Raw genomic sequence first — 14976 nt, forward strand, 5'->3', positions numbered from 1 at the left:
TTCTGATCGGCGGGCTTATGCCAGTATTAAACAGTATGCCGGCAATTCTCCCAAAATAAACGAAGTGCCCAATGGGTGGGAATATGGGAGCTTTTCCAGCCTGGTTTTTGGGCAAGCCAAGTGGACTACAGTGTTCATTACAGAGTCTGTAATGGGACTGTTTGGGGTGGGGGGAGGGGGGGGGTGTGTGGTGGTGCCTGAACCCGCTCAACAGGTTGGCATCAGCTGCTGAGTGGGCCATTGCGCATGTTCCGATCTGTCAGTGGGGAAATTGGTGCAAACGCACTGCCCCCCCCCATCGCTGGCCTCCTGATCACCAGCTTCCTGATTGCCTCTCCAGACCACCCCGCTTGATCGTCGGCCTCCATAAACCCCCTACACCCCTGATCACCGGCCTCTGTGACCTCCCCCCCCCGCCCCATGTCCAGTCAAACCCCCCCCTCCCCATCTCCAACACAAACCCCGCTCCCCATGTCCAGCCCCGATCACCCCCTCTCTCCCAACTCCACCGATCCCTAATGCAGAGTGCAAAGTGGGCCCCCCCACCAATCACAGTAGGTCCTGTCCCTCCTCAGGTCCTGTCCCCTTGACACTGCCAGGTGCCCAGTAGGCAGTGCCAGGGTGCCAGGCTGCCAATGCCAGGCTGGCACTACCCAAGGAGCAAACCCCCTTCCCCCAACCCCCTGAGGGGATCTCAATGGCCCCTGTCCCCACCAGCACAGTGATTATACCTGGTCCCCATTGACGGGGACCAGCTTTAACCCCCACAAGTGGGGATTTAATCCTTAATCTTTTGGGCTCGCTAATGTCTGCCGCCTCTCCTGGCGGGGTGGAAGACATTAGCAAGCCCGAAAGATAGCGTGATAGACTGCACAATACAGGAAATCATATCAATGATATTGAAATGTGAATTTGAATATTATAATCAGCCTCACGCTGATTTCCGGCATGAAGCTGATTACGTTTTAAAAAATGGCCTGGGAATGCCGTGAGCAGCTGGACACCGGTCACGAATCCCACTACAGGCCCCCCCACTGGTATCTCCCGGCCCGCTGTGCTGTTCGAGTAGCACAGTGGGCCGGGGGAATCACCCCTATATTCCTCGTTTGGCTTGGGATTATTGAATTTAAAGAGAGTGGGTGTGAGGAACTGTTTTTTTTGATAGCTGTTGCATTTGGTTAGTTTAAATAGGGAGTGCCTTGTGAAAAAATGGCTCTTTCAGTGGCTAAAGTTTTCCTGGGTGTGTAAGAGGTCACGGAGTGGTTTACAAAGGGTAGTTAAACTAAATCTTTTAGAGCTGGTGAACAAGCTGTGGTTGACTGGAGGGGTGAGGAAGGCAGAGATAATTTCAGTGATAGCGCGGCATTTATATTTGTCAGAGACACGGTCTGAAGCGTTGGAATTGGCTAAGATTCAATTAAAAGTGAGACAGCTTGAATTAGAAGCAAAGGAAAAAGCGAGAGCTTTTAGAGTCATAGAGGTTTACAGCATGGAAACAAGCCCTTCGGCCCAACTTGTCCATGCCGCCCTTTTTAAAAAAACCCTAAACTAATCCCAATTGCCCGCATTTGGCCCATATCCCTCTATACCCATCTTACCCCTGTAACAATCTAAATGCTTTTAAAAGATAAAATTGTACCCGGCTCTACTACTACCTCTGGCAGCTTGTTCCAGACACTCACCACCCTGTGTGTGAAAAAATTGCCCCTCTGGACACTTCTGTATCTCTCCCCCCTCACCTTAAACCTATGCCCTCTAGTTTTAGACTCCCCTAACTTTGGAAAAAGATATTGACTATCTATCTTGTCTATACCCCTCATTATTTTATTTTTGAACTTCAAATCCTGGAACTGAAAAGAGAACAACTTAAAATGGTGGAGGCAAAGACAAAGGTGGAGGCAAAGTGATGAGGAAAGTGAGGAGGAATTTATCCATCTTTGTCAAAGGCCTAGTGGAGATATATTTAAATATATTCAAGCACTGTCAAGGTTTGAAGAGAAGAATGTAGAAGACTTTTTTATTTCATTTGAGAAAGTAGCTAAACAGTTAGAATGGCCACAGACCATGTTGATATTTTTGGTTCAAACAAAGTTGGTAGGTAGAGCTAGTGTGGTGTTTGCATCATTATGTAAATCGCTTTGTCGGCTGGTTTCCAGCGCAACACAAATGTCCAGGGGAAGTTAGCCATTCTGGTCAATTGCCAGGCAATCATAGAATCCTACAGTGCAGAGGGAAGTCATTTGGGTCATCAAGTCTGCACCGAATCTCTGATAGAGCACCTTAGCCGAGCCCTATCCCCGTAACCCCATGTATTTATCCCACTAATCCTTCTAACCTACACATCTTGGGACACTAAGGGGCACGCACGATGGCAAAGTGGTTAGCACTGCTGCCTCTCAGCACCAGGGACCCGGGTTCAATTCCAGCAACTATCTGCGTGGAGTTTGCACATTCTGCCTGTGTTTGCGTGGGTTTCCTCCGGGTGCTCCGGTTTTCTCCCACAATCTAAAAATGTGCGGGCTAGGTTGATTGGCCATGCTAAATTACCCCTTAGTGTCAGGGCGGTTAGCAGGGTAAATATGTGATGTTACAGGGATAAGGCCGGGTGGAATTGTTGTCGGTGCTGGCTTGATGCGCCAAATGGCCTCCTTTTGCACTGGAGGAATTTTATGAATTTACCATGGCCAATCCATCTAACCTGCACACCTTTTGATCAATTGCTTACCTGGGAACTTTCAAGAGGGATTCCCTAGAGCATCCTTGGGGTACACCCCAAATCTGACTCTGGAGATCCAGGAAGATATGGGCCAACATTTTCCATTTGTCAGCCTTGTAGGTAGAGCTGAGGGGGTGAGATAAGGAAATGTGCTGTGAAGCCACAATGGAGAACTGAGACATAAGCCGGGATGTTCTGCTCCTGTTCATGTTGGGCTGGTTCAGCGAAAGGTGTGAAAAACATTCTGAGAAATGCAAAGTCGTGTTTTTGGTCAGCGTAAATGCATGACACGATTTTTCCTGCCCACCCCAACAGCATTTCCCAATGTTCAACGTCGAGAACATTGTTTAAATATATTGTTATATAATAAACTTATAATTAAACTAATTATAATTAAACTAATGAACTTTAAACTAATTATCATGACCTGATGCTTGAATCATCCCCTCAACAGAGAATCCATCCACATCAGCATGACGGCAGAATGGCGTGAATCATGACTGGTCTCCTGAGGCATGCACCTGGCAAGCAGACCTCTCGGGGAGCTCAGATGAGCGCAGCACTCAGGGAGGGGAGGGTTGTGCCCGGGCATTCCCAGCCAGTGATGGGGGCAGTGCCTGAGCAGTGATGGAGAGTCAGTGGCAGAGGAAGTACCAGGGGCAGTGCCCAGGTAGTACCTGGACAGGGACAGGATAAGTGCCAGGGGGTAGTGCCATGGGGCAGTGTTGGGAGTGTGCGGGGGTGGGGGGATGGGGAACTTCCAGTGTGAACTCCTTTGCTCTCCCTGCATTGGGGTGACCTTTAAAAATGGCGCCCTGATCCTTCGCTGACTAAGTTGCTGGCAGGGTGGGCAAATCAGGGACCACCCCTCCAGCAATAGGTTGCAGGATCATCAGACGTACTGATTTCTCGAAGATAATCAACAACATTTCTTGATGAGTTACAGATTTAGTTTCAATACAAAAGTGTATGTCAGATGACACCCATCTGGTCTGAATGAGGGTGGCTACTCTCGACTCTTGTCCAGTTCTCAATTCCTTCATTTCTAAGCTGGTCACCATTTTCGATGAAGCTGCCTAACTAAGTGCCGTGGTGCACAACTTCCCAGTTATAAGCGAATCACTTCCACCCGAAATATGTGAACAATTAATAATAATTAGTACATATTTACCTCAGGATCTGGGTTGCACCATTAACCCAGCACATGCTTTCGATCTTAAATGCTAAAAAACTGGTTGGATTGGTTCACTAACTTTGGTAATTTCTTTTTTCAAATTTGAATACTATAATATCTTCTATTGCAAGGAGGTTCATTTCTTTTTCTAACAGATACTAAATCACGTTACTGAATATCATTCCATCAGATGCAATGACCTGAACTCATCCAAATGTTTGAAAAACCACTGTGAGTGGCTTTAACTCGAACTGCAACACAGGAAATGTTTCTATCCTTCTAACTTACCTGTTCACAAAGCAGCTGGACTGTGAGGAGATCTCCGCTAAGGACAGCCAAATGCAACGGTGTCTGGAAAACAAAGATGTACGTAGCAGTTTAATTTATCTGATAATTTGTTGCTCTTGAATTTCTTTTTTTACTGTTTTAGAGTAAGTTTGTTTTTCGCCGACGCACAGGGAACTTCCCAACCACTAAATCAGGCTTGTTTTGGATCCTATGCACTCTGCAGCACTGCCTTGCATTGATTGACCCCACCCCTCTTCCCTCGCCACATGTAAGTATGTAACAGTCTTTCCAATGTGGAAGTAATTTTCAATCACCGGACAGACGTTTTGAGCTGGATTTTCATGGAGTCGGAGAGACTACCATTTGAAAATGGCATCTGGGACTTGATTCTGAGATGCCTGGCACCCCTAAATTTCATCAGCATGGGTTAATGATGTGAGCTGGTGCATGTTGCGAGCCCGCATCCTGAACTACCTACCTGGCTGACACCATAGCAGAGATGGGCATCTTCTAGACCCCCACAATTTTCATTGATTTGGGCCAGCTCTTCAAGAACTCATGGTTCACTGCCTCTCAGGAGTGTCATGAACCACAGTTTAAATGAGGAAATCATTTGAAAGGTAAGTCCAAAAGGTCCTTATCCGCTTGCTAATCAATGCCCCTCCACTCACCACCCCTCCATGGTCCCTTATACCCAAAATGCCAACTATGCACCTCTATCCACATGGCCCCGCATACCCTCCATGGCAATATATGTCTCTCTACCCACTTCTCATGGCCCCTCATACACTCTGTGCCAACTTATGGCACTTCTAAGCCCATTCACTGAGTATACACTCGGTACAGAACCAATGACTCAATAGTAAACTAGCAAGGGTGGAAACGCTTTAAAAAATAGTCCTTCATTTTTAGAGTTTAAAAAAAAACTCCTTTACCACAGCCCATAAAAGTATCATACAGTCCTTTAAAGTTTCAATAGCAGAAACTATAATCACTTCACACCTCTTTGCATTGTCTAAATGTTGTGAAATTGACAGAAAAGATCACAGGAAAAGAGCTGTCAATCAAGCAATGCTTTCCCTTGGGCACAGCTGTTTCAACTGACTACGGATGTCTGGGCTCTCAGCCAAGCCTCATTATGCATTCTCAGAATAAAGTTTCAGAGTACTCAGTGTCTTTTAACCAATTTACATAGGCATTCTGGAACCTCCTGTGGCTGTGCCCAAACTCTTTCCCAGGGTGAAGGGCCTGACTCTAGTCATCACCACCCATCTCCCCGAAACAGAAATCCTGCCTTTGCAGGCACTTTCTCCTAAAGCAGGCATGCCAAGTTTCCAAACTCCATCTATCCACTGCTAGGATGAAAATCCAGCATTATAATCGTGGCTAATGCAGCTACAGAAGATCATCCCTGTCACTCTGCTCAACGGAACCCTTGCCAGGATGGATTTGTTCAAGGTGGCCAGGCCAGGAACAGGAATCGTCCTGTCATGCCACTTACACTTAGCTGTCCTGATTCTCTTTTATATCAGAAAACGTTTCATGCATATGAAAGGCTGATTTTCTTCTTTACCTATAGTCTGATTGTATTTCATAATCCAAATCACAATTTTGCCACTTGGAACGGAATTTTCCAGTCCCGCCCACCACGGGAATCGTAGCAGGCGGGACATGGACCATGCAATGGTCCGTTGACCTTGGGCAGGATTTTCCAGCATTGGGGTGAGCGTGGCTGGAAAATCCACCCTTGGTGTCTGTTTCAAATATGTTGAAATTAGGTTCCCATAAATAATTGTGGGGGGTGAGGGGGAGGCCTTGGTGCTATATAATTGGATGTGGTTCTGCAACCCCAGTTTTAAATTTTATTGGATGGGTTTGTGAGAAAATAAATCATTGTATTGATTGTATTGGTTTGCCAGGTAGTAAGGGGGAAAAAATAATTCCAAATAATAGTGTACTTATCAACTTGACTTCCCTATGTCTTTTTATGTTTGGATAAGTGCAAGATATGTATTCATACAATAATTGATATTATCTCACTATCCAACAAAATTTTGAGGACATCAAAAACGGAGCGGATCATTTTTATTTAACCTTTCTGGCGGTAAGCTAACATTGGTGATTTGGCAGCCTATTTTACACCCTATCTGATCCTACTGTCCAACTGTGAGGATGTAAAATAGGCAACTAATCTGATCCAGTTAGCTCCCTGCTGGGCTGACACCGTAGTCTTATGCTGTGCAATATTAGTAGCTGAACACTCAATGACATTCTTCCATGATTGAACAGAGTTGTTTGCCCTGTTTAAAATAAATGTGTTAATATCTCCACTGAAAAAGGAGGTAGAGGAATTTCATACCAGCATATCAAAGCATTGAGTAGTAGAAAGCAATTTCAAGATTTGCGTTCATTATCTGTGGGTAAAATTTTATTATTTCAGCTCTCACAATATTTTTGTAGATTTTTACCATTACTTCAAATACCTTATTGAGTTAGCCATATTTGTGTTAGCGGCCTAATGGGATTTGTGCCCGTGGTGAATGGGTCCTGGAAATGTTTCATTTTGCATTGCTGTACATAAGCTGAAAACTTACAAAATGGAAAATGTCTTTTCCTTCAGCAGTCTTTGGGATAATATTACTGCATTTAAAAACACCATTTATTCTCTAGGCATGAAAGAGGATTCTATTTTTAATAAATCGTGGGCCTGTATGCCAATGCAAACAGCTGTGTGCAAAACCTTCTGTTGCACTGTCTGCACAGAACATTCTTCTAAGATAAAGGACTTGGACAGCTAACACTATCATTGCATACACTAGGCATCTGCATTTAAAAATTAATCAACTCTCTACCCTTACCTATAGAGAGCGGAGACCAAACTATTTTACTGTTAAATGCCTGTATCTGTTGAAGTCATCTTTTATATGAAAACCGTTAGCTGCTACATGAAAAATAATGTTTCTTACAATTAATGTGTGGATAAAGATCTCCATTAAGCAAATGTCAATAAAGCGATTGAACGTTGGTGGCTTTATTACACAGGATCTCAGGACCTCCAGTACTGGAGCATTTTCTCATAATTACTCAACTGTGCAACCATTCACAATTTGTTAATTGTGTCTCGTTCAATGAAGGTCATAACCTATGCTCTGAAACACATACATAGGCCACATGACAGTTAGATTCCCGTTTATGTGGTGTCAGTGGAGACATTTGACACATTGCTCGTCAAAGCCCATTAATCAGCCCCCTTTGGTGTCCGGTGGGAACGGAAATGGAACTGAAAAGGAATCCTTAGTCTGACCAATCCCCGGACAGCAAGTTGAAACAGGAGAGACTATATTCACCAGTGCAGTAAGGTGAGACGAAGGACATTAATTCTTGCTGTTCTTAAACGAGCACAGTAGAAACACAGACACTGTCAGGCTGCAGTTTTTAGGATCCCTTTTGGTTAGGACCATTTTAACCACTAGACAGCAAATCTTTAAGCTTAACAGCTTCTGGCAGATAAATTCCTGGCACTCATATTAAAGTATACCAGTGATGATCAAATAGTTTGCATCTACGTGTTAAATATAAATATATTCCAAAACTAAATAAACACAAACTGTTTGTGAACAAAATAGATTTTTAGCTCAATACATAAAGTACATTTCAGCGAAAAAGTGGGTGTGAAAAGCTGACATTGTTATCCAAGCAATGTTGCAGGAATAGTTTCATTTCTTTGCAAACACGTGACAAAGCATTCATTTGAATTGACACAATCAAATTCCTTCAACGTATCACAGATTATGTATGTTCTCAGCAGAACGTTTAAAGAAGGACAATAAAGATTATTTAGCGTTCAAAATACGTGGCAGGTTTTATTTTGAAATCTAAATTGTACTACGCTAACACTCCCCTAGTTCACTAGTAGGACAGGCACTGGCTTAGTGGTGTTATCATAGAGTCATAGAGGTTTACAGCATGGAAACAGGCCCTTCAGCCCAACTTGTCCATGCCGGGTGACCAGAACTGTACACAATATTCCAAGTGTGGCCTTACCAATGTCTTGTACAACTTCAATAAGACGTCCCAACTCCTGTATTCAATGTTCTGACCAATGAAACCAAGAATGCTGAATGCCTTCTTCACTACTCTGTCCACTTGTGACTCCACTTTCAGGGAGCTATGAACCTGTACCGCTAGATCTCTTTGTTCTGTAACTCTCCTCAACACCCTACCATCGCTAGACTATTAATCCAGAAATTCAGCTAATGTTCTGGGGACCTGGGTTTGAATCCCATCACAGCAGATGGTGGAATTTGAATTCCATTAAACGATGGCAGCAACAGGCCCACCTGTCTGACCATGGTGACCTGGACAGAGTTGCACAGGAGGTTAATGCCTATGGGACCCCCAGGTGAACTGCCAAGCAGGTTAGAAAATGGATAAATGATCGTCTGTGCTCTGTCAGGCCAAGTCGCATAGCCTACTCCCTGCAAAGTGACAGATATAAGACTATCAGGCAGTGTAAGTGTGTAAGTGCACAGGGATGTCAGACAGGAGTTTGGGTTGCAGGACTCAGCGGCCAATGGTACATGTGCATTGAATGTGTGCTGTCAATGTTCTAACAGTTACAGGATGTCTTGCTTGTTAAGCACCTGCTGGGGAGGACTCAAGAGCTGGCATAGGCATGTATGGTCATGCAACCACTGAGATGATCACCAATCCTTCTGTCTTTCTGCAGGACAGGAACTTACTCAACAGAAGGGAATGGGCCAAGACAGGAAGTGGCCAGCCCGACATCTGAATCCACACCACATTTGAGGAGGTAGCCACAGAACTAGCCGGGGAGGAGCAGGCCCGTGCCTGTGCTGAAGGTCAGAGAGGACTTCCCTAGGAAGCCAGTGAGAATGGCTCCAGTCTGCAGTTGTCAGCTATACCCACAGAGTGAAGCTTAGCTTTAATAAGGGAGTCTGGAAAGATATCCACTAAATATTTGTTTTCTCTATTCCAGGCACCAGCAAGAAAAGCAAAAGGCCCACAAGGGAGACCAGCCATAAAACCAAAACCAACCCAATCTCTGAGATTTGGTGCTTCAGAAGCCTCAGATGATGTGTAGGAGGGAATGAACAAACTGAGTCTTCCAAGACTGTGAAGAACTTCAACAAAAATGGCTTTATTCAACATGCATGAGGGAGAGCAGAACTCGTGGCTGTAACTACAACTTGCTTCCGAGCTACTCTACTGAGCATTGGTTCTAACACATTCCAATACTTTTTTGTGTTACAAAGTGCTACATTTTGATTAGGTAATCAGATTGTTACTTCGAATTGGTTACAGTTCTGTTTTTGATCATATTATATGGATCCATGATCCTGTATGCTTTAACTTTAAACGTTTTCTGGACATATCCTGTCTACAATATCAAAGCATTGTGTTTGTCAAACCGATTTCGATGGTGTGTTGATTGTTCTCATACCCCTGAAACTTGTTAAATTTTCAGAGGCACAATGGTTCCTCTAGACCTTTTGGAGCCTTGATAAATGATATCAATTCTCATATGGTTGTTGTAACCTTGGGGCGATACCACCTGGGATGTGCTTGTTTTAGTGCCACCTGAGATGTAGTTTTTGTAATTTGTCATGTGTCTGCCTGCAGTGAGTGTGGATACTACAGTGCTATCTGTTTAACCCTTTCCATACATTCCTCTCCTGCTCCCTGGGTTTTGCCCTACTACTACAGGATGCATCATCACTGTGTTTACATGCATTCACCATGGTGGCTGCAAATCCTAAAGTAGTCTGGTAGTCACAGTCTGGTGAACACATCACTGACATGGATCTACAGCTGGTGGAGGTAGCGATAGCGGAGGTCTCAGACACTCAGAGGACTACTGGAGACCAGGCCCCTGCTCATCCCTATGCAGATAATGAGTGTCATGGTTCAGCCATGAGGACTGTTGGAGATGCAGAGACAGGACAACATCAGGGAGAGATACCAGAGGCCATACACAGACTGGACGAGTCTGTTCACATTCTGTCTGATGTTGTGCTACAGCATGCGAGGGACGAAGCACCTCAATCCCACTTCAGATGCCTCTTTTTTTCAAGGAGTCAGGAAGGTGCCATCAGCACCCACAGGGAGGAGGAGTGTCAACAAGGAACCCCAGAGATTTCATCCCAGGGCATTCCAAGGGTGTCCTGCCACTCCACCTCCTCTCTGCCAGTGACACCGTCATCTCCAGCAGGTCAGGCCAAAGAGGATACCTGCATCTGTTCAGGAGACCCTTAACAGGCCAGGGCCCTCTCGGCCTTGGGCCACTAGAGGATGCCTGCCAAAATCATCGTAGTCAGCAGGTTGCCTCCACCTCAGCTTGTGGCTACACCTAGATGGAATAATAGGAAAAGAGAGATAAATAAGATTTGAAGGCACACAAGTGGCATGGGTGTACAGCCATTATATATACTTTTGGCACTTGTGAATATACGTTTAATTGTACTGTGTTCAGGTTTGCTGTATTCTCATTATGCTGCTAGTTGCTGCAATGATTATGGTGAATTAAGGGCACTGCACTTCATTCTCAATCCGATTTTAATGGTACGGTTCTGTTAATACATTATTTATTGTCTCACATCAACAATAGTGTCATCATTGAATATTTGGGTACGAGTATGTTTCAGCTCTGACCATCATTCAGGAACGTACGGCCTATGCACACATCAGGCAACTGAGCCGCAATTGCTCACCAGGACTTGAACCCTCTTATAATGCTGTCTGTGCAGGTTTGCAGTCAAATGATTGCAGGTCCTGCTGGTGTCCTGATGTGAGATGGGAGGAGGTTGCAAAGAGGCCTGAAGAGGAGTTAGAAAGGCTAAGTTAGTGGCGAGGAACATGGAGAATGAGGGTCAAAAGCGTGAGGCTCTCCACTGTGCTCTGAGGTAAAGCAAACAAGAGTCTTTCCTAGATGGTGGAATAATGGGTGGGAAGTGTGCACAGTTAATCGGATGTGGCTGCCCTTGTATAAAAGTAACTATGAGCCAGCAAGTAAGGAGACAACTATCAAGTTGCCTTCGATTGGAAAAGAGATAGATTCCAGAATTGTACCGCCCAAGGCTTGTAAGATCCCACCCAAGGCCAATGGAGAATGCCATTCTGCGAGCCTCTTCCTGTATTTTGTTGCAGTCCTCTACAGTATTGACTGTCCTCTACGCTCATTTGGTGTCATCTGCAAATTTAAGAATTGTGCTTTTTATTATGAAGTCCAAATCATTAATGTAAATTGCGAAAACAATGCTTAAAAAAAATGTTGGCATTATTAAGGATAAACTATGTCCAGTGACAGAAGGTTTGGTAGCCAGAGGAAACAGGTTTGAGGTGATCGGCATGAAAATTTTAAAAATTGATACTGTCCTTCAGAGTTTTTTCCAATATTTCGCCCACCACTAAGGTTAGGCTGATTGGATAGAGCTTATTATCTTTGAGGTACTGCTTATTATTTTTCCTAGCTCCCTAAAATATGCTTGCAGACCTTTTCATAGAAATCATAGAAACCCTACAGTACAGAAAGAGGCCATTTGGCCCATCGAGTCTGCACCGACCACAATCCCACCCAGGCCCTACCCCCATATCCCTACATATTTTACCCACTAATCTACGCAACCCAGGACACTAAGGGGCAATTTTAACATGGCCAATCAACCTAACCCGCACATCTTTGGACTGTGGGAGGAAACCGGAGCACCCGGAGGAAACCCATGCAGACACGAGGAGAATGTGCAAACTCCACACAGACAGTGACCCAAGCCAGGAATCGAACCCAGGTCCCTGGAGCTGAGAGGCAGCAGTGCTAACCACTGTGCCACCATAGAACCATAGAAAATTACAGCTCAGAAACAGGCCTTTTGGCCCTTCTTGTCTGTGCCGAACCATTTTTTGCCTAGTCCCACTGACCTGCACTTGGACCATATCCCTCCACACCCCTCTCATCCATGAACTCGTCCAAGTTTTTCTTAAAAGTTAAAAGTGACCCCGCATTTACCACTTTATCCGGCAGCTCATTCCACACTCCCACCACTCTCTGCGTGAAGAAGCTCCCCCTAATATTCCCTTTAAACTTTTCTCCTTTCACCCTTAACCCATGCCCTCTGGTTTTTTTCTCCTCTAGCCTCAGGGGAAAAAGCCTGCTTGCATTCACTCTATCTATACCCATCAAAATCTTATACACCTCTATCAAATCTCCCCTCAATCTTCTACGCTCCAGGGAATAAAGTCCCAACCTATTCAATCTCTCTCTGTAACTCAGCTTCTCAAGTCCCGGTAACATCCTTGTGAACCTTCTCTGCACTCTTTCAACCTTATTTACATCCTTCCTGTAATTAGGTGACCAAAACTGTACACAATACTCTAAATTCAGCCTCACCAATGCCTTATATAACCTTACCATAACACTCCAACTTTTATACTCGATACTCCGATTTATAAAGGCCAATGTACCAAAGGCACTCTTTACGACCCTATCCACCTGTGACGTCACTTTTAGGGAATTCTGTACCCGTATTCCCAGATCCCTCTGTTCAACTGCACTCTTCAGAGTCCTACCATTTACCCTGTACGTTCTACTTTGGTTTGTCCTTCCAAAGTGCAATATCTCACACTTGTCTGCATTAAATTCCATTTGCCATTTTTCAGCCCATTTTTCTAGTTGGTCCAAATCCCTCTGCAAGCTTTGAAAAGCTTCCTCACTGTCTACTACAGCTCCAATCTTTGTATCATCAGCAAACTTGCTGATCCAATTGACCACATTATCATCCAGATCATTGATATAGATGACAAACAACAATGGACCCAACACCGATCCCTGCGGCACACCACTAGTCACAGGCCTCCACTCAGAGAAGCAATCCTCCACAACCACTCTCTGGCTTCTTCCATTGAGCCAGTGTCTAATCCAATTTACTACCTCCCCATGTATACCTAGCGACTGAACCTTCCTAACTAACCTCCCATGAGGGACCTTGTCAAAGGCCTTGCTGAAATCCAAGTAGACAACATCCACCGCCTTCCCTTCATCCACTTTCCTGGTAACCTCCTCGAAAAACTCTAATAGATTGGTCAAACATGACCTACCACGCACAAAGCCGTGTTGACTCTCCCTAATAAGTCCCTGTCTATCCAAATATTTGTAGATCCTATCCCTTATCACACCTTCCAATAACTTGCCCACCACCGACGTCAAACTTACTGGCCGATAATTTCCCGGATTTCTTTTGGAACCTTTTTTAAACAACGGAACAACATGAGCCACCCTCCAATCATCCAGCACCTCCCCCGTGAATACTGACATTTAAAATATGTCTGCCAGGGCCCCTGCAAGTTCAACACTAGCTTCCCTCAAGGTCCGTGGGAATACCCTGTCTGGTCCTGGGGATTTATCCACTCTGATTTGCCTCAAGACAGCGAGCACCTCCTCCCCTTTAATCTGTAAAGGTTCCATGACCTCCCTACCAGTTTGCCCTATTTCCGTAGACTCCATGCCCGTTTCCTCAGTAAATACGGATGCAAAAAAACCATTTAGTATCTCCCCCATCTCTTTTGGTTCCATACACAGTCTACCACTCTGGTCTTTAAGAGGACCAATTTTATCCCTCACTATCCTTTTGCTCCTAACATATCTATAGAAACTCTTTGGATTTTCCTTCACTCTATCTGCCAAAGCAACCTCATGTCTTCTTTTAGCCCTCCTGATTTCCCTCTTAAGTAGCTTCTTGCACTTTTTATACTCCTCGAGCATCTGATCTGTTCCTTGCTGCCTGTACATTTCATACAACTCTCTCTTCCTCTTAATCAGTGTTACAATCTCCCTCAAGAACCAAGGTTCCTTATTCCGATTTACTTTGCCTTTAATCCTGACAGGAACATACAAACTCTGCACTCTCAAAATTTCTCCTTTGAAGGCCTCCCACTTTCCATTTACACCGTGTCACCCTAACCCACCAGAAGGAACTCTTCAGTTGCAGGCAATAAAATAAATAATAAAATAAAACAAGACTTACTCCAACTAATAAATCAAAGGAAAAGGTTTAATAAAGAAACTTCATTATTCCAACACTTGAGCCCTCACTCTGGGCCATTAAAACTCCCACAAACCCCAGCAGCTTCTTATTTATACTGAGTCAGCTGGTCAGCTGACCACCATATCATTCTGTCATTGGTTACATAGTTTATTGGGTCAACTGACCCTTACAACTTGTTACCATTGGTCACCTATAACAGATCCAATGTTATCAATGGTTACATTCTAACACCATTCAGATAACATACACTCCTGGAATTATGTCTGCAGCCAAATGCTTGTCTGTTCCCTTACGATTATACCCTCTAACACTATGCTTTTCTGACCTTCTTCATCCCTCTATGTACAGCTGAGTCACATTTGATGCCAACGACTTTGCTCTGATTGTACTCCCTTGAGGGATCATCACTAACCACTATTCCTAACTGAATACCAGTTAAAGAGCAAGATGCATTGGGAATCTTGTAAAACCTGCCCTGTTCTTCTTAACTCCTTAAGAAGTCTCACAACACCAGGTTAAAGTCCAAACGTAACCTGGTGTTGTGAAACTTCTTACTGTGTTTACCCCAGTCCAACGCCGGCATCTCCACTTCACTTCTTAACTCCTGGCAGTCACCCATTTTCTTTATGCCTGAAATCTCTTAAGCTATGGATAACCACCTCTAGAAATGGGATTGTGATATAGATCTTAGCCTCGATGATGCATAGCCATGACACAATAGGTTCAAACTCCAAAACACA

At 44.4% G+C, this 14976-nt stretch overlaps 1 protein-coding gene across 1 annotated transcript in view; it reads right to left on the reverse strand.

Annotated features, from left to right (window-relative positions):
- Positions 1-14976, reverse strand: part of LOC144488665 (uncharacterized) — an 84845-nt gene that overhangs the window by 42970 nt on the left and 26899 nt on the right. Inside the window, exon 4 of the mRNA XM_078209118.1 lies at positions 4179-4241. Coding sequence (XP_078065244.1) covers positions 4179-4241 — 63 coding nt within the window. The remainder of the gene's footprint in view (positions 1-4178; positions 4242-14976) is intronic.

The sequence above is a fragment of the Mustelus asterias genome, chromosome 1 (genome assembly GCF_964213995.1).
Source record: "Mustelus asterias chromosome 1, sMusAst1.hap1.1, whole genome shotgun sequence".
Taxonomy (NCBI): Eukaryota; Metazoa; Chordata; class Chondrichthyes; order Carcharhiniformes; family Triakidae; genus Mustelus; species Mustelus asterias.